We start from the raw sequence: 19,559 nt of genomic DNA, 5'->3' as shown, positions 1-19,559 counted from the left end.
TGTCAACGAACATACCTAGGCTGACGAACAACGAAGATACCGAGGTTAACGAGAGACTAGTGGTAGTATGTGGTATTAAGATCATGTATCTTGTATAACAAACACAACATTGAAAATTGGAGTGCCAACGTGACATTATCAAGTAGTGTCACTTTAGGTGTAATCGAGCATTCAGTACCTTCTGAACGGAATGCTGAAATTTATTGAATCTCTTCATCATTACTTCATCAAGAGGTCGTTAGTTTATAACAAAATAATTTACATGAGGAAGAGGTCTAAGTGATATTCTATGCATCTTGGATTAATTTTCTTTGGTTCTGTCAGTCAACTTCAGGACTCAGGACGACCCATGCGGAGATTATTAGCAACACCGCAAGTGCTATTAAGGTACAGTTACACATGCTAGTTAGTAGCATGCTTTTTAGTATGCTCATTGGCATACTTGTTTCGAGCATGCTCTGCACTTGTCTACATTTGCTAGATATAAGCATGCTAGTTTTAAGTATGCTTCTGAAAGAGCATGCTCAAAGCAAACACTCCGGTACACATGACATTTTATACGTGCTTACTGTCAGTTCAAACAAAACAATCAAACAGCCATTCGTATGGAGTTGAATAGAATTATTCTTTTGGTAGCGTTGCAATGCGTCCAAAAACTTCTCTCAGATAGAAAGAAAAAAACAAGGAATAGGAAGATTTGGGTCCGTGATTGGCTAAGTAGAAGTGAAAAACTTGGAGCAAGTACTCGATTGTTAGTCGAAATGCGAGAAGAAGATATTATTGGTTACAAAAATCATTTGCGCATGTTACCGCATCAGTTTGACTGGTTACTATCTAAAATTGAAAGCGCTATAAAGAAACAAGATACACACATGCGAAATGCTATTCCACCAAAAGTGAAATTGGAAGTGACATTGAGATATCTAGCAACTGGAGATACTAGCATGCTCAATAAGCAAACCTGTTCACACACGCTATAAGCACGCCCCCTTCCACCCGCGCTGCAGGTAGCATGCCCAATAATCGCACGACCGTCGATTTTTGAGCAAATTCGAAACTAGCATGCTCATTATTAGCAATGTTTCGACACACGTACCACTAAGTAGCAATTGCTCAAAAGTAGCATGCTTTCGTGCTACTAACTAGCATGTGTAACTGTACCTTTATGTTCACGTTCACTAACAACTTGAAATTTCCAAGTTGCTAATAATCACTTCAAGATTGTCAAATAATTCATGTTTTCGGTTCCGTGCTGTCTATACTGTACTATGCTGTCTATTCTGTGTTCTGTGCTCTATAGTCTTCTGTAATTGACATTCTGAGGAGTGACAGATGCTCTCAATCTCAAAGAATTTATGACATTTAAATATAATCTGTTTTTTTATTCTACCTTTATTCCAATCTTGTAGTTTGGGAGAAACAAAAAGGGTGGCTAAATCATGAGTGGAGGTTTAGTTCCAAGTAAAAGTACTGTTTATATTTCAAATCTACCTTTTGATTTAAAAAATAATGATCTTCACAAATTATTTGAAAAACATGGAAGAATAATAAAGCAGGTAAACAAAATATATGAAGATGCTGGAAATGTAATTAATAGTTGTTTCAGGGTGACTGTCGTGAAAGAAAGAGATTCAAGGAGAAGCAAAGGTGTAGCATTCATTCTATTTCTGAATCCAGAAGATGCTAGAAAATGTGTTGAGGAAACCAATATGAAACAAGTAAGGCAACATTGAACATGAATAACTTTTTTCGAGATCAATTGCCCTAACATCAAACTGATATTTTTGCACTCGACGCGCGTTTCGTCAACAAAGTTAGCATCCTCTGGAGAAGAAAATCAATTTTCTTGGTTTAATAACCGATTCCTTCCAGTTTCATTATACATTTGAATCGATAATGAATTTAACATATCAATATATATGTTTTTCCTTACAAATATTCGTTTTAAATTTGTTACTTTAGTCAAATTCACATATGCTTAGATATCATTTGAATTAATCCTTAACACTTCAATCAATCAAAGAATTTTATTTTCTTAAGCTTAATCAGCATGGAAAACACTATTATGAAGTCAAACACAGTTTAAAATTTTTAAATTGGTGTAATTTAGATGTATGTTATATTTTTTGAAACGGTCTCTTCTTATGAAATAATAATCATAATAGTTATAGCCCAGTTTAAATGGAAATCTCCTTTCTTCAAAATATATTTCATTAGGAATGTAAAGAATATGAACCCAACTTAATCAGTATAAAAATCGAACATCAACAGTGAACTATTTCACTCAAGAATTATTATTTTTTTCATTCTCAGATGTTCGGTAGAACACTGAAAGCGAGTGTTGCTAAGGACAATGGCAGGACCACAGAGTTTATCAAAAGAAAGGTATGATGGAAATGATCAATTTTATCCGAATCTGAAATAATGTGAGGTGTTTTAGGAATATCCTAATAAAACAAGGTGCTATGAATGTGGAGAGTTTGGACATTTGAGCTATAAATGTGAAAAAAATTTACTCGGTGCACGAGAACCTCCTCCAAAGAAAACCCGAAAAAGAAAAAAGAAAGAAGCCGGTGCAACCAAATTGACAAAAGTAATGCATTCAATATTATGATAAAAACTACAACTTCTGCGAGTATTTTCTCTAGCTAACAATTGAATTTCTCTTCAGGAACAACAAGATTATTTTAAAAGTAGTGATGAGGAAGCCGAAGAAAATATGTCAGAACCAGAAGACTGTGAAACTTTGAGTGCAGCTATAGCTTTCGAGGTAAGGGCCATGTACCGTTGCGAATAATGCATGAACCAGATTAACCTTAGCTTTTTCTTAACAATAAGATTAATTTGGCAATTGATTGTGTTTATCTTCAATCCTAGGTTTTTTATGGTTTAAAGCCCAGCAAGTGAATATTATCAACCTCATTTCTCCCAACTACTGGTGCATGAAGGCCTAAAGTATGAATACATTTTCCGCAGCTAATATATTTTTATTTTTTAGCAAGAAAAACAAGAACTGGAAGAATACAGATATAAAGTAGCAACAGGAAATTATATGGAGGAAAACCAGAACAGTGTGAGCTCAAAGAAAAAAATCAGGAAAAGCAACTATTTTAGTGATGAAGAAGAAAGTGATTGAAGTCAAGGATGCGTTTATTAATTTGGAGCTCAGATAACAATGTTCTTGCCCAGAAAGATTGCGAAGTTTAGAAAGGAAATAAATTATAGTCAGTTGTGGTGTTTTAGACACCTTTGTGATGAAATAAATCTGGTGAATTATCCATCTTTCCCGCCATCTCTAGATTTTGAAAATGTTTTCCTTTAAACTTGCCCTGGTCTGAACCACCTCATCTTGTATTCAAATAACCCCATATTTGTCCATTATTATCATCACTCTACACTGGTTAAATGAAAGCAGAGCTAATTAGATGACTTTATACAAATATAAAAAATACATTTCAATGTTGATTATTATTTAAATAGTCCAAATGAAAGTATGAACTCAAAATCCACATTTTGTTAACTCTTTTTCAACTCTTCAGCGATTCGAATCCAACCGAAATCACTACATTTGCACAGGCATCGCTCTCAGAACGAAAGGAGCACCACCCCTAATCAACCCCAGACATCAAATATAAAATACTTGGTAACAAAAAATTTGAAAAACATTCTTATGATGTACTGTTTGGAACCTTTGGTGTAGTAATGAATATTACTGGAGTTTTTTCCCAACACCAAATCGTTATTTTTACACCTCGACACGTGTTTCGATTACCAAGTGATCATCTTCAAAAGGAAGATAAAACTATCTTCCTTTTGCTCGAAACACGTGTTGAGGTGTAAAAATAATGATTTGGTGTTGGGAAAAAACTCCAGTAATATTCACTGTGATTCTCATGAATATATCTATACAGTGCGGGCATAAAAGATTCCCCCCTCATCTTAACCTTTGAATGGGACAAGATTTACATAAAAAGTAATTGTACTCTGTGCTGATGTGAGGTAATACCTCGAAACCATCTGAACTACTCGAATTTCAGTAAGTTTCTATTGCTGGATGACCGAGAAACATTTCATATATGTCTGCCGGAAGTAATTCAATATTCACCATGGTACTAGACGGGAAAGTAGTTGTTTACCGGCAGATATTTACCGGAACCTACGGTGTAGGTAGTTGGGAGATGAGATTTTAACGTTTGTTTGAAGGTGGTTGACAATGTTTCGTGGTGTATTTCATCAGTTCGGACTTCCATTGTCTATTAAAATATAAATTGATTTGATAACCCTGAAAAATATCAAAAAGATTAACCGAAAATAACAATTTTATTAAACAAAAAACTGAAATTACAAAGAAAATAACATACAACAACAACCAAACAAATAAAAGCTGAAGAAATTGAAAAAATGAAAATATTAACAAAAATGAAAAAATAAAAGATTTCAAACCAAGTTATGTCACGTTTCGATTGTTAGTATCCACAATCGTCTTCGGGTGATAACTAGACTTATTCCTTCGAGATCTGACTATTTATAGGTCATTCGAGTGCTTTCACCTATCCCCCCCTCTTTCCGCTTCATTGGTTTTGGCGGTAGATGACCGTTTGGCGGGAGTTGGTTGTTTTTCGCTTGATTAGAGGTTTCCATATGTTACGTATCTCTACGCTAGCTTGACTAAATGCGTTGTTGGACAACATACGCGGCTTCTTTGAATTTTCTCCTAAACCAGTGTTCCTCTTTGTGGATGATTTCAGCTTGAGCCCACTTGATGTAGTGTTGATGAGTCCAAACATGCTCTGCTATTCCGGAATTGCTAGGTTCTCCTCGCTGTGTGTTTCTTGTGCTCAGCAATGCGAACTTTCAATGGCCTCTTAGTTTCACCGATGTATGATTCTCCACACTCGCAGGGTATCTGGTAAATGCAATTCTTGGAATCGCAGTCCGCGTTTGGTGGCCTGGTTTTCGTGAGGCTGCTAAGGATAGTGTTCCCAGATCTGAAGCAGGTCCTGATGTTATACTTGGACCCAATCCGTCTTATCCTTTCCGATAATCCTCTGATGTAGGGAAGTACAAGTACTGGCTGTGGCGGCTTCTCTTTCTTGTGGAGTTCTTGCTGTCTTTTAGCTAAGGCCTGCTCTACCATCACTTTGGAGTAACCATTCCGTTGAAGGTCATTTTTGATAATGCCTAGCTCCTTTTCGAGACCTTCCTTTGTATTACACAGCCCAAAAGCATGGTCCAGTAGAGTCTTGATGATTCCTCTCTTAGTCGATTGATGGAGGTTGGATTTCTGGTTCAGATACTGTCCTGTGTGAGTGGGTTTTCGATATACAGATGTTTCCCATTTAGTGTCGGTCCTCTTCACCAATACGTCTAAGAAAGGCAATTCGTTGTGGATTTCCTTCTCCACTGTGAAAGTAATGGAAGGCCTTACGTTGTTGATGTGCTTCAGGAAAGTGTCTAGTTCTGCATTCCCATTTTTTGTTGATAATATTTTTAATTTTTCAATTTTTTCAGCTTTTATTAATATTTCAATTTTTATTCGTTTGGTTGTTGTTGTATGTTATTTCTTTGTAATTTCAGTTTTTTGTTTAATAAAATTGTTATTGTCGGTTAATCTTTTTGATTTTTTTCAGGGTTATCAAATCAATTTATATTATATTAGACAATGGAAGTCCGAACTGATGAAATAGATGAGATTTTATTTTGAAATATTTATTTTCCTATGCGTATGTGTCTCCAGACACGTTTAGATTTGTTGAGTGAGTAAATTTTTTATTGTATGACACCTCTTACGTAAATTTCGTCATGTTCAAAAGCTGAGAGAGGGGGGTTTTTTCACGTCCGCACTGTATATTTCGAATATGGTAGTTTACATATAACAGAACAGTGTAAGTTGGTCAATTGTCAAGTATGTAAATAAAAAATATTTTTATGATGCTCACTTTTTGTGTGGTGAAAATTTTTGTATTTGTCGGCCTGTGGTATACAGAATACTATTTGTCAAATTTAATTATGTACTGACTTTAGATTATAGAAAGCTTTGTCAATAAGAAAATCTTTTCTTGGACAATAAAGTATATTGATTGATTGAAGTGAATTAGCTTATCAAGATAGATTGCACTACTGCAAAACACATTTTTCACATGTTAGTACTCTGAAAAATCGGTGGAAATTGATAAAAAAATGGAGGATAATGGTAAAGGTTGGATTTTGGAAACAAAAAAGAGAAATGAAATTCAATTTATTATAACATACAAAAAAGCAAACATTAAAATTTTAATATTTGTATTTTTGATACAAAATTGGACAAGGGAATTCTTCACATGGGAACTGGTATACAAGGAAAAACTAAATATTCCATTTTGATCAATTTGCGAATGAATAAGAGTATATATACCATTTATCCATATCCTCCAGGATGACTTCATGAAGATTAAATTGCATATTGTTTCAACAATTATTTTGGGTACCAAGTTTTATACACTCCACCCTATCAAAATAAAGCTAATAATAAATTTTTTGACTGCAAATTTCACAGCATATGTCCAAAATACATTCAAACCTGTGTTTTGTTCTTGATTTTTGTTTTTACTCGTATACAGTTCGGGTGCAAGTTTTTAAATAAATAATTAAATAAAAATCTTATCGGTTTCACAGATTTTGTCGTCCACCGTGTGAACACAGAATGATTAACTCAGCCCCACAATCAACCAACTATAGCAAAAAGTTCCCGGTCAAAATTGGTCTTTTCCTGTAAACTGTGATGCAACATATGAGGTATATTCATTTGGAATGTCTTTGATAAACATTTTGAATTCCATCAAGCACACATCACGAATAGATTAGAATCAAAAACACACTGAAATAATACATATTACATGCGGCAGCTTGAAAAAACAATTCAACAAAATTTTAAACCTAACTAAATATATGCCACAACTGAAGGAAACCTTTCATCGAAAATCACTCAGTGAAAATGCGTCGTAGCTGCCTGTGTTCTAAAACAACTTCTCTATAATGTTGGAATAATATATTTGCTGATGTCTGTGTTGGCAGTCATTTTGATTTTAATAATTGTTAGATTTTTTCAAACTGTCAATAAGTTAACTGGAAAATGAGCGTGATACTAAATTCGGTATTAACAGTTTAGAATGTTAGAAAAAACTGACTATTCAGTTTGGATACACAAGTTTGATGATGGAAACAAGTTCAGAAACATTCAGCTGCATTGAACATTTTTAGTGGAGTGATTTTCATTTTACATAAATAAGGTTTCACCAAATTGGAACTTAGTTCGTATATCAAAGAAAACAAGAAGCAGAACAGGAGTTTTTCATTTGCAAATCTATCAATAGACATACTATAATGAACGAGTAGATCGGAAGTATTTGTAATCTTTGGAGTGAAACAAGGCATCCATTTGGATCCCTTTCAATAATAATCTAAATGATAAAAAAAACTATTAAAATTATAAATATACAGGTGCAACAAAAAATGGAGAAGATACAATGTGGAGTCACTGGAAATTGTTTCTGAAATACAATAACATGCTGAGGAAATTCGCCAAAAGAAAATAAACTTTTGACAGCTCGAAAGCGACTTGAAGGGCTCTTCTAAACTGTACTGCATTAAATTTTGGATCTTCTCACAGTCCAGATTCAACTAACCTTCATCTCAGATAAAATGTACCCAGTCTTTGTATTTCAGAAGCACTTCACATAAAAATTTCGTCTTATAATTTTTCAATCCACACGAAATATTTCGATTTCATTGCGATTTTGAGTCTTCACTGTAATCATCACTGCTGGAACGGATGTCTCCCTCCATTTGGCCGGCATTCAGGGAGTTATGAACTATTTTCAAAATCAGATAAGTCCAAAAACAATGAAGGATGAGTAATAATATAAGAAGACTGTTGAAAATGTAGTAAGCTGGGAACATGGGGACAATTTTAGGAGCATCAATCGATGTACTGAAAAGAAGGAAGGATCGATTAATGTTTATATACCAGCACGAAATACATCAGATATTTTTTTAAATGTATATTGACAGAAAAATTAATTTGTTTTTTGCAGACTTCCGGACTTACTTTGGATTTGGGATCCAAAAAACTAACGAAAAGATATGATTACAAAAACATTTTCAAGTCTTTATGAATTATCATTGAACCATATTGATCTAGTAACTTCTGACTAATATTCTAACAAGAGATTACGTAAACATTTATAATCAATATCGGGTGGCTAAAAATGTGAAATAGAAGGAAACTTAATATATTTTGTTCATACATTATCAAATCAATGTCCAGATTATCTCTTCCACGTCACCAGTATCACTCTAGAAATCTTCGTAACATTAATATGCTCACCCACTTGTGTCACGCTTTATTTTTTGATTTCCTAATTCCAATATGGATATTTTGAGGAATTCAAAGAACAGTTCAAACTGCATCAACTGGGTTGTCCTAAGTATCTAGTACATACAATTTAGAATCTGCTAATTGACAGGAAACTGAGAGTTAAAATACTGAGTAGTTTTTCAGACGAATTTATCCCAGAGCAGGGAGTTCCACAGGGTTCACCCCTGTCACCATTGTTATATAACTTATGCAGCTCTGACATTTATCATCTTTATATCTTTAATTTTAAATACTCTAGAATGGTTATCTATAGAAAGTAGGCTTACATATTTAACGATGATTTATATTTACAAAATGTTACATTACCTTCTACCCTCATATTTTGACAAATTTGTAATTTTTAATAATCAAATCCACCAATATAATACTAGAATGAAAAATAATGTGTATGTAAATAATCAAACAAAAACATTCAACACTAAAACATTAATGTTCAAAGGATTTATTAAGTATAACAGTCTACCTGAAAATGTAAAGTCTTCTAACAGTCTTATTTTGTTCAAAAGAAATTTATTAGACCATTTAAGTACGGAAGCGCAGATGGGCCACATATTTTTATTATTTGTTTCTTGAAAATTACGACTTTGAACCTCGAAATTTCGACTTTAATCTCGAAATTTCGACTTTTAATCTCGAAATTTTGACTTTTAATCTCGAAATTTTGACTTTTAATCTCGAAATTTCGACATTAAAGTTGAAATTCCGTCTTTAAAGTCGAAATTTCGAGTTTGAAGTGGTAATTTTGAAATAACGAGATTAAAGTCAAAATTTCGAGATGAAACTCGAAATTTCGAGATTAAACTCGAAATTTCGAGATTATAGTCGAAATTTCGAGATTATAGTCGAAATTTCGAGATTGAAGTCGAAATTTCGAGATTAAAATCGAAATTTCGAGTTTAAAGTCGTAATTTCAAAATTACGAGATTAAAGTCGAAATTTCGAGATAAAAGTCTAAATTTTGAGATTAAAGTTTTTTGTATTTTCAATTATTGTAGGTAAGACTATTCATCAACAAATATAAGTAGATCTTTTTTGTATTATTGTATTTATATGTATATTAATGTTAACATTACTATCATGGCTCCAGCTAAACCTATCTAAGTCTCAGTTCATCATATTTTATCACTGAAATTCCGCAACTTCTCCAACAATCAACGTTTTCCAACATATCTTACATGCAAAATCGACAGTTAATTACCTACGCTTCATTCCAGACTAAATTTCAACAGCCACGTCAATAACAAAAAAAAGGAAGTGATTGCAAGAGCCGCACACTTCACAAGTTTGACAAACCCGGGAGTAAGTGCAAACATATCAACACCAAGCCGAATATATAAACTAACTATATAAACTAATATATCAACACCAAGCCGAATATATAAACTAATCTGTCGTCCACTTATTGAATACTCGCACCCACTGAGAAACATCTCAATATCAAACAAAGGGCGTTGAAAACAATTAGAGTATCTGAAACAACGGCGATAAGGAAAATAACAAGATTAAGGCATCCCAATAACCCCAAACACAACCCTCCAAACCCTCTGCTGTATCAACTCACTGGTATTATCCATATTGAGGAAAGACTACCATCACTTACTCAGAAGTTTGCTAGAAAAGAGGACAACGTAGAATGTATGCTGTGACAAGAAACCCCCATGCAAGAGTACGACATCGACACCCAACAGATACATTGTTAGAAAAATTAACCCAACTTTATCAATGAAACTGTTTTGTTTGTTCATTTTTATATCCATATATTTTTTTATATTGTAAAATAAGCTACGTTATTTCAAAGCAATTTTATTACATGGGCCTATGGCTTTTTGTTGATAGCTGAGTTTCATTAATCAAATTGACGTCAACAATGGTTACAAGGTGGATATTATAGACTTCATTATTTCAGGAGTATATAAGTTGACTGGAGGTTCTTGCCCAAAACTTTATATTGGCCAAACGGGGAGAACTTTTTCCCAAAGAATCAAAGAGCATAGTAGTTTCTTGAATGAAAATACCAATTCCACATTTGCAAACCGTGTTTTTGCAGGACATGAGTTCAATCGTGACGGACGTGTTACATTCAGAAGAGAGAACGTTTACATAAGCTCAGGTTTTTTCAGTCATTACCCACATGTTTATTTAAATGAGGTTGTAAACTTTCTCTTCTCTTCTTACGTTAATGTTTATTGATTTATTCTCAAACTCGGGTACATATTTAACATTAATTGGGGAGTTAAAACTCAGGTATTTCAAATGGTAAAAACTGTAAAGCATTGAATATGTAAATTTCAATTGAAAAAAGACTCGCCTGATGAAGCTATTGTATAGCGAAACACGTGTTGCGTGTTTGTAAAATGGTGTAGTGAAAATCTCACAAAGTGTTCTTGATCTAATACCAGAAAGATCTGTTTTAATTTTTACAATTCTGAGAAGTAGCATATGTAGTCTAGAAGAGACTTGTAAGCAGACTTTCCCAAATCAGCAATTGGAATTAGGGTTTTGTCACAATTCCAAAGATTTCACTTCTTACAAAGAATAATATGAGGCTTTTTGAAACTCCTCACTTTATATTTCACGATACTAAGTTCGAGTTATTTTCAGTGAAGATTGATTTGGACCCAACATGCTGAACATTTTGAGTTGCGGATGGATTTTCAGTTATTTGCTTAATGTTATGGAAAAAAACCTTTCTCAAAATCTACTGACGTTTTTCCAAATAGCTTTGAAGGCCCTTCTTATATTGATCCATTTTAATAGCCTACTCCTGCTCTGAAACATTCCTCAAAATAAATAAATGATGAGAAAAGGTAAATAATAATCAAGACAGTAATTTATTGATGATCATTCCTTATTTTATTTGTTTCTTTTATTCATTTCCATCACCTTTAATACCCATTACATGTATAAAAAACAGTAAAATATGTTTCACACCAGTTCCCATTATTCAAAGCTAGATAATTCATACATTGCCCGTTATCCCTTCACCCTAGATGTATTAACCTTTCATGGAAATCCTGGATTCATATTTTGATTTCACTCATCAGTCAATCTTATTAATTAAGTATAATACATTTACATAAAAACATCTTTGTGTTAATGTTATTTTATCTAAAAGTGAAATAACAATAATACCATTGACCTAAACTAATTTTTGTTGTTTTGGACGCCAAAACTTTTCTTTCCCAAAAATTAATCACTCTTAAAAGTATACCCCATTCAATTTGAACAAGATTCCTATGGCTGGGATTGAATCAAATAAGCGAATGAATGTCATTACGTACTGTCGTCAATATTATGAGTAGATTTAACTCATTCGTCACATTTATGAAGTAATTTTATGAATTAACTGAGTGCTTCATCTTGTAATGTCGTCCAGATTAGTGCTAAAAATGCAATAAGGTAAGTGCATTTTTTCCATACATTGGATATCCGCCATTGAGGATGACAGTGTTCTATGAAAATAAAATTTTACCTCTTTCATATACCATATTCTGTACTTGTGATGCACTGTTTGGAACCTTTGGTGTTGTAATACCATATTTTGTATCAATCCTGTGAATGTTATCTGATTCAATTCCACAACGAATGTTTGGAGTAGAAACTGAACAGGAAAAAGTGTTTTTTGTATAATTCAATGTCATACAGAAGTAGCTGTTTCAAAAGGGGTTTTTCTTCGAGTTTGTTTATGAAAGTTACTTCTTTACATGATCTAAACATGTTTGTAGAGTTTATTTTGAAATTAATTGCTTTCTTCCTTCCTTAGAAGATTTCAAAGTTTTTTTTATGAAGATGGAGAAGTAGAAAGCCAAAACGTTTCTTTGCTAGTTATTATTATTTTTCAAGACAGGCAATTTCACTAATCATCTGTCGCCCTGTCAAATTCTAGGTTTGTAGTCAAGTCTTGAAAAAATTACGCATATGATCAAAATTCAATTATTATACTCCCAAATATATTGATTTTTCAAATTGTGGTAAAAATATTCAACGACTTTGAATCATTTAAATCACAAATAAAATTCACAGACCACAGAACAAAAAGAATTCAGGAAGAAGAAGAAAATTGAATTATTCAATATGAAAAGGTTTCACAGTGTTGCCAAATTCATATCAAATGTTAGTGACGTCACCACCATGGTTTTTATTTGATTTTGAAAAACTACCGACAAAATAAATTGTAAAGAATATAAAACGAGGTACTATTACATATGTAAGTTGGTGTAAAAGTTCGTTTACAAGTAAATACAAGTCATTATGTCTAACCTCAAAAAATGGTCATTTAGTCAAAGTAGCGAAAACTTCCACAACTTTCCATCGTGAACGACTTGTTTCAGTAATATTTCGAATCATCACGAAAAAAAGGAGACATTTTGGTTATGCTTCACCGTCAAGGCTAACTGTTTTTCAGAAACCTGAAAATATTTTTAAAATCAATTTCTCAGCAAGCAAAGCCCAATCCCAAATCTTCCATCAATCCAAAATTTGTTCTTCAAAAAAAGACTATATGACTGTAAATTGTTCAGTTCCGAGTTAACCTCATTAATCGTATTCCATACTCAACTGAACCCATTTCCGGTATTAAGTATAATTCAATAAGAAAATGTACGAAACAACCGGTCTGATATTTTCCAAGAGTTCCTTGAAAGGACCAATCTTAGATCTAATCACTGAGATTTTCAATCTTCACTATATTCACTACTGGAGCGAATATCACTCTCTGCATGGCCAACTATAACAACAGCGTGTACTGCTTTCAAAATCAGGTAAGTCCAAAAACAGTGGAGCACCATTAAAAGCATTAGGAGCATTTGTAAGTAATGAAAACACGGGAACATTGGAATAATTTGAGGTGCATCTACCCATGTGCTGGAAAAAAACAATCGATCAGTATTGAAAGGGACGCGAAATTAGATCACTAGATATGCAAATCTGGAATATCATTGAAGAAATTAATACAAGTTGTGTTACGACTCTGTATTTGTGATTCAAAGGAAAGCAGTGAAAATCGACTAAATCACAGTATAGAGGGTGTTCTTTAATGATGTGCTAATGTTTCAAAGTGTAAATCTATATAAAAATATAATGATAGATAAACAATGGTCGAAAGTTTTGAAAAAAATTGAAATTATTTAATATTTTCAAAACCGTTTGGGACATTTCGAGTAAAATGAAATTTTGAACCCTTCTTTGCATTTGAGATACAGAAGCCCTCCAACTTTTTTCCCCACGATACGTAGTTTTTGAAAAAAAAACCTTGTATTGTCCGAAAAATTATTGAAAAATTCAATTATATTGAATTCCATCTTACTTAATTTTTTGAATTAGTAGGGCCATGACACAGCTTTTGATACAAAAAGAATTCTACAATTCAACAGTGGCTTGCGTTCGGCCATTAACTTTGATATTTTCCACCATCACATTTAATGTTTTTTCCAAACAAAACATTTTTTTAAATACCCCCTTCAATTTGAACAAGAGAGCTCTCTTGAGTTTATTCTGTAACATGCCGTTTTTGATAAGATTTTGATAAATATTTCAAGTCCCTCATATTGGCCAAAAATTATTAAAGAACTCAATCTTACTTCAACTTTTGATTCACCTCATGTTCACACTTTATTTCGTTGATACAGATATTCACTTGGTTGGTGAAATTTCATTAGTTCGGACTTTTTTTATTTTTATTTTTTTTTATTTATTGATTATCCGTTTGACATATAAGTATGTATAGAATTTGTTCAGCAATGAAGAACACATAAAAACGCAGTCTCGCTATTAATATAAAAACACTCTAAAATTAACACATAACATAAAATACAATACAAAAGAAAACTATTTTACGATATGAAAAATTCGTCTAGGTTATAAAAACAACTATCAATTAAATACTTTTTCAGATTTCGGTTAAATTCATTAATTTTATTGAGCTCCTTAATATCTTTTGGTAACTTATTAAAGATATTTGGGCCCATCACATAAGGTGAATTAGAAGTAACCTTATATTTACAATACTGTATGTGAAAGTTATATTTTTGACGAGTATTCCTACTATGTATAATTTCATTGGTGATAAATTTATGTTTGTTTTTAAAGACAAAAATTGAAAATTCGAGTATATACATGCTGACAAGAGTTAAAAAGTTAAATTGTCTAAATAAATTTCTGCAAGAGGCCCTTTTAGAGACTTTGGCCATTATTCTCAAAATAAACTTCTGCGCAACGAATACATTTGATATCGAAGTCGAGTTACCCCACATACATATGCCATGTCTCAGTCTGGAAGCTACTTGAGCATGGTATAGTGCCAAAAGTTGCTGATCTGTCAAGATATCTGTTAGGTTTCTAAAGAGATAACCTAATGAATTAATTTTACTCGTTAAATTCGAACAGTGTTGTTTCCATGTCAAACATACATCAATGGTAGTTCCCAAAAAATTTGTCTCTTCTTTTCCCAGAATTGACATATGTTCTTAATTTGAAATTGAATAGGCACGTAATGTTTTTGTCGATTATGAAATCTAACCAATTGTGTTTTGTTAGCATTGAGATAGAGAGAATTAGCTCCGCACCAGTTCATAACAGATTGCAAAGCATATTTACATTTGTCTGAAAGTGAGTTTTCAACCATGTCAGATACTATTAAAGACGTATCGTCGGCATACATTGTTAAAGAAGTATTTCTGATATATGATTCCAAATCATTTATATATAAAAGGAACACTGTCTAATATGATATAAAATGATTTGAAATCCCTGAAAGAATCAATTAAATAAAAAAAAAATAGCTGAAGATAACAATTATATTTGTGAAAAAACCCTGAACTGAAATTTCAATAAACTAAAATACAAGCACAATTGAAAATTGAACAATTAAAAAGAAAAAAAAATAAAAGATTTCAAGCCAAGTTACTTCACGACCTTTCGATTGTTAGTAACCACAATTGTTTTCGGATGATGACCATGGGAACACAGAATTAAACAGTCATCAAGACTCTAGTAGACCGTGCTTTTGGGCTCTGTAATACGAAGGAAGGTCTCGAAAAAGAACTAGACATCATCAAAAATGATCTTCAACGGAATGGCTACTCCAAAGCGATGATAGAAAAGACTTTGGCTAAAAGCAAGAACCTCGCAAAGAAGAGAAGCCGTCACAACCAGTACTTGCACTTCCCTGCATAAGAGGATTGTCGGAAAGGATAAGAAAAATTGGGTCCATGTACAACATCAGATCCTGCTTCAGATCCGGAAACACTATCCGTAGCAGCTTCACAAAAACCAGGCTACCAAACGCGGACTGCGATTCCAAGAATTGCATTTACCGGATACCCTGCGAGTGCGGAAAATCCAATATCGGTAAAACTAAGAGCCTATTGAAAGTCCGCATTGCCGAGCACAAGAAACACACAGAGCGAAGAGAAACCAGCAAATCGGGTATAGCAGAGCATGTTTGGACTCATCAGCATAACATCAAATGGTTCCAAGCTAAGATCATCCACAGGGAGGAACACTGGTTTAAGAGGAAATTCAAAGAAGCCGCATATATGATGTACAACAACGCATTCAGCTAGCATTGAGATACGCAACATATAAAAACCCAAAATCAAGCGGAAAACAGCCATCTCCCGGCAAACGGTCAGCTCCCGCTAAAACCTGTGAAGCAGAGAGAGGAAAGAGGGGATAGGTTAAAGCATTCAAATAATCTATAAATAGTCATATCTTGGAGGAATAAATCCAGTCATCACCCGAAGACGATTGTGAAATCCTTTAATTTTTATTTCTTTTTAATTGTTCAATTTACAATTGTTGCTTGTATTTTATTTTATTGTAATTTCAGTTCAGGGTTTTTTTGCTAAATATAATTTTTATTTTCAGCTATCCTTTTGAATTTTATTGATTCTTTCAGGGAATTCAAATCATATCATATCATATTTGACAATGGAAGTCCGAAATAATGAAATTCACCATGAAATATGTGAAACACGCGTCGAGAAAAGTATTAAAGTTCTGGTGATTGGGAAAAGTGCTTGATTTTGAAATTATTCTCCTCATTAAAACAATTGAATCCATTTCCATCATCAAGTAGAATTTATTAAGGAAATGAACGAAAGAATCAGACTAATGTTTTCCAAGATTTTCTTGAAAAGGCTGCGATTCCCAATCTTCACTATATTCACTACTGGAGCGAATATCACTCTCTGCATGGCCGACTATAACAGCAGCGTGTACTGTTTTCAAAATCAGGTAAGTCCAAAAACAGTGGAGCACCATTAAGAATGTTAGGAGGATTTGTAAGTATTTAAAACACGGGAACATTGGAATAATTTCGGGAGCATCTATCCATGCGCTGGAAAAAAACAATCCGTCAGTAATGATACGGATGCCAAATTAGGACACAGGAATTGTAAATCTGAAACCTTAAAAATTGGGTAAAGGTATCTTTCAAGTCGTTTTGTGTTGGTGTTGTCTCGGCAATTTGGTTGTTGCGATGTTTTTCTTTTTTTTTTTTTTAATATGTATCTAATATGTCTGATACTTTTTAAAATAATAATATTATCAACATGAAGCAACTACTTTTTGAGCCCTGAAGAAGAATTTAATCAAATTCGAAACGTCGGCAATGAAACAATTTTTTTTTCAAGAAAAAATTGTTCTTGTTACCTACCCAACCACCTTTGGAGCATGGAAGTTGCTACAAAAAAATTCCTATGAGCTAATGCTGTATGACACAAGTTACAGAACTTGAAAGACGATTAATAAAAAACGACATTCAATCCCTAAAAATTTTGAATATATCAATTTTAGTTAAAAATTTAGCTAACAATACGACTCTTCGAGGCCCTGAAATTGATAATTTTAAAAAGTATTCAATAATATAATGAGTGATTTTTTTGCCGGTATTCTTTTGGCAACACTGATTTTGACAGATCACGCGTGAATTGTGTCTTGCGTCATTGTCAAACTTGTTCAGTTTGGTCTATAATTTAACCATGAATCGACTTACGAATGAAAAACGTGCACTTCTTCCAATTTATGGGCAGTTTCGTTGGCCTACTGAGGGAGCTATTCGGAAGCTTGTGCCTAAATTTCGAACCCAATTTACATTATTGGACATTAAACCACCAACACGCATACATAGAGTGAGGACCAAAGAAAATATTGCGGCTGTATCCGCCAGTGTTCGTGATGACCGTGAAATGTCGATTCGCCGCCGTTCGCAGCAATTGGGCCTCTGTTACGCCACTACGTGGAAAATGTTGCGAAAGGATTTGGGTGTAAAACCTTATAAGATTCAGCTGGTGCAAGAATTGAAGCCACACGACCTCCCACAACGTCTAACATTTGGTGAATGGGCGCTGACAAAGTTGGAGGAAGATTAACATTTTTATCGAAAAATTGTATTCAGCGACGAGGCTCATGTCTACAGAGATAAACCAGCAACGACTGACGCTCTGGAAGCCAATACTGAAGCATTTATATGTGAAATACCGGTCGATATGTTAGAGAGAGTGTGCCAAAATTGTACCTAATTTCGAAGTGTAGCATCTATCTTTCGAGATGGAACAAATTATAGAAACGATTTTCAATTTTACGAAAGTTCGTAAAAAGCCAAAAGAAGCAAGTCTGGCAATAATGTCAACTATTATAGAATACTATGAAATAAGTAGTACCGAACTAGTGGAAGCATATACATTATTTGCAAAGAGAATGGACTTGAATTTGAGAAACAAAAACCTCTAATTCATCGCCTTATCGACTCCGACTCTGACATCAGCGATCTGGACAGCGCCGATATTATGTCGGGCGAAGAAAGCCAAGCGGCAAAGGTCCCAAAAAAGATGAAAAAAGAGCCTGAAACGGCTAAACAAATCAAACAGTTAAAACCCGGTTTTTCCCAGACTAAATGGACCAATAAGCCAAAATCAAATAAAACCACAAAAGCCGGGCGTGACACTGGAAGATCAAATTCAAAAGCCCACTCAGAAAACTGAGTCGACAAATACAGAGGAAACAGAAGTCCCGCTACCTGACTCAATGGAAGTAGGCGACGAAGAACTAGTAACAGACGCCCCGAAAAATGACCGGGCAGAAACACACAAGAAAGCTGATAAGCCTCCACCTATAACCATCCGCGCAAAAGAAAAGTGGAAAGCTTTTAACACGATTGCTGCTGCGCAAAACATCTCCATATTGCGGGCGGTTGAACACAACAGATGGAATTAAAGTCCATCTCAAAAATACAGATGATTATAGGAGAATTACTCGGATCCTCGATCAAGAGAAAATACCCTACCACACCTATACAATGAAAAGTGAAAAAACAATCACAGTAGTTTTTCTCGGAGTCTCGGAGTCCATAAAGTGTGACAACATCAAGACCGAACTCCAGGGCAAAGGATTTGAGATCCATTCCGTAGCCCGCCTGAGTAAAGCTAACAAGGTATCGATGCCGTTCGTGCCAAAACAAAATATATGAGATCACCGAAATTCAAAACGTGCGTGTAAGCGCCGAAACACTGAAGCCGAGAAACCGAGCAGGGCAATGTTACAGATGCCAAAAGTTCGGTCACACGCAACGCAACTGTAAAGCAGTTCCAGCCTGCGTCAGATGTGCCGGACGGCACATGACCAAGGAATGCAAAAGACCTAAAAACTCGCCATTGCGATGTTTTAACTGCAAGGGAGAACACCCAGTGAGCTTCCATGGGTGCCCAGAACGCCCTGAAGATAAAAGAGCCTCAGATAGGCCGAACGAAAACACAGACAGACCACAAACCCAAGGCCTGTCGGAGAAACACAATCAGGAGCGACGTCTCGTACGCGAGGGCCGTCTCATCATCAGAGAACGCCTGCAGCTCTCCCGAAGGTCTCCCAATGGCCTTAGGGCAGCTGCAGGCGCTTCCAGTGAAGTTTCCGGTACTACAATCCATGCTTGCCGGAAAATAAAACAAGAAATAGTGCCTAAACGGCCGCAAAGCCAAAGAAGTACGCTGCGACTTCCATACACAGGGCCAAGAGCCAAAAGAAGCCCAGAGAGGACCATGCAATCCCCTGCCGCCCCGCCACAGGAACTCAAGAGAAACTCAAACAGCCGAAAGGATAAGGGGCCATATGCCCATAAATCTGACTGAAATAAGATAACGAGTAAAAT

At 34.4% G+C, this 19,559-nt stretch overlaps 2 protein-coding genes across 5 annotated transcripts in view; one reads left to right on the top strand and one right to left on the bottom strand.

Annotated features, from left to right (window-relative positions):
* The first annotated feature begins 1,364 nt into the window (after window positions 1-1,364).
* Window positions 1,365-6,897, top strand: LOC111518236 (zinc finger CCHC-type and RNA-binding motif-containing protein 1). Of its 2 annotated transcripts, none has more exons than XM_074177348.1 (6): window positions 1,365-1,552; window positions 1,598-1,718; window positions 2,314-2,385; window positions 2,441-2,593; window positions 2,672-2,770; window positions 2,999-6,897. In XM_074177348.1, exons 1-6 carry the CDS (start codon window positions 1,440-1,442, stop codon window positions 3,134-3,136), a joined length of 696 nt encoding a protein of 231 aa, XP_074033449.1. In that variant the 5' UTR covers window positions 1,365-1,439; the 3' UTR covers window positions 3,137-6,897. The 2 variants fall into 2 exon arrangements, with proteins under 2 accessions (XP_074033449.1, XP_023030396.2); XM_023174628.2 differs by having other exon boundaries at window positions 1,366-1,552; window positions 1,607-1,718.
* Window positions 6,223-19,559, bottom strand: part of LOC111515909 (ceramide synthase 6) — a 30,750-nt gene continuing 17,413 nt past the window's right edge. Inside the window, exon 6 of one of the 3 annotated variants that reach the window (XM_074177224.1) lies at window positions 6,223-7,969. In XM_074177224.1, the coding sequence (XP_074033325.1) occupies window positions 7,765-7,969 (205 nt within the window). In that variant the 3' untranslated portion in view covers window positions 6,223-7,764. Of the gene's footprint in view, window positions 7,970-11,246; window positions 13,280-16,472; window positions 16,755-19,559 lie in introns of those variants that run through there. The other 2 variants (XM_074177256.1, XM_074177176.1) reach the window with 2 other exon arrangements.

Source organism: Leptinotarsa decemlineata, unplaced genomic scaffold, assembly GCF_025532065.1.
Source record: "Leptinotarsa decemlineata unplaced genomic scaffold, Ldec_3_MD MMD2_P_RNA_scaffold_1, whole genome shotgun sequence".
Taxonomy (NCBI): Eukaryota; Metazoa; Arthropoda; class Insecta; order Coleoptera; family Chrysomelidae; genus Leptinotarsa; species Leptinotarsa decemlineata.
This window is presented reverse-complemented; position numbering and strand designations above follow the sequence as displayed.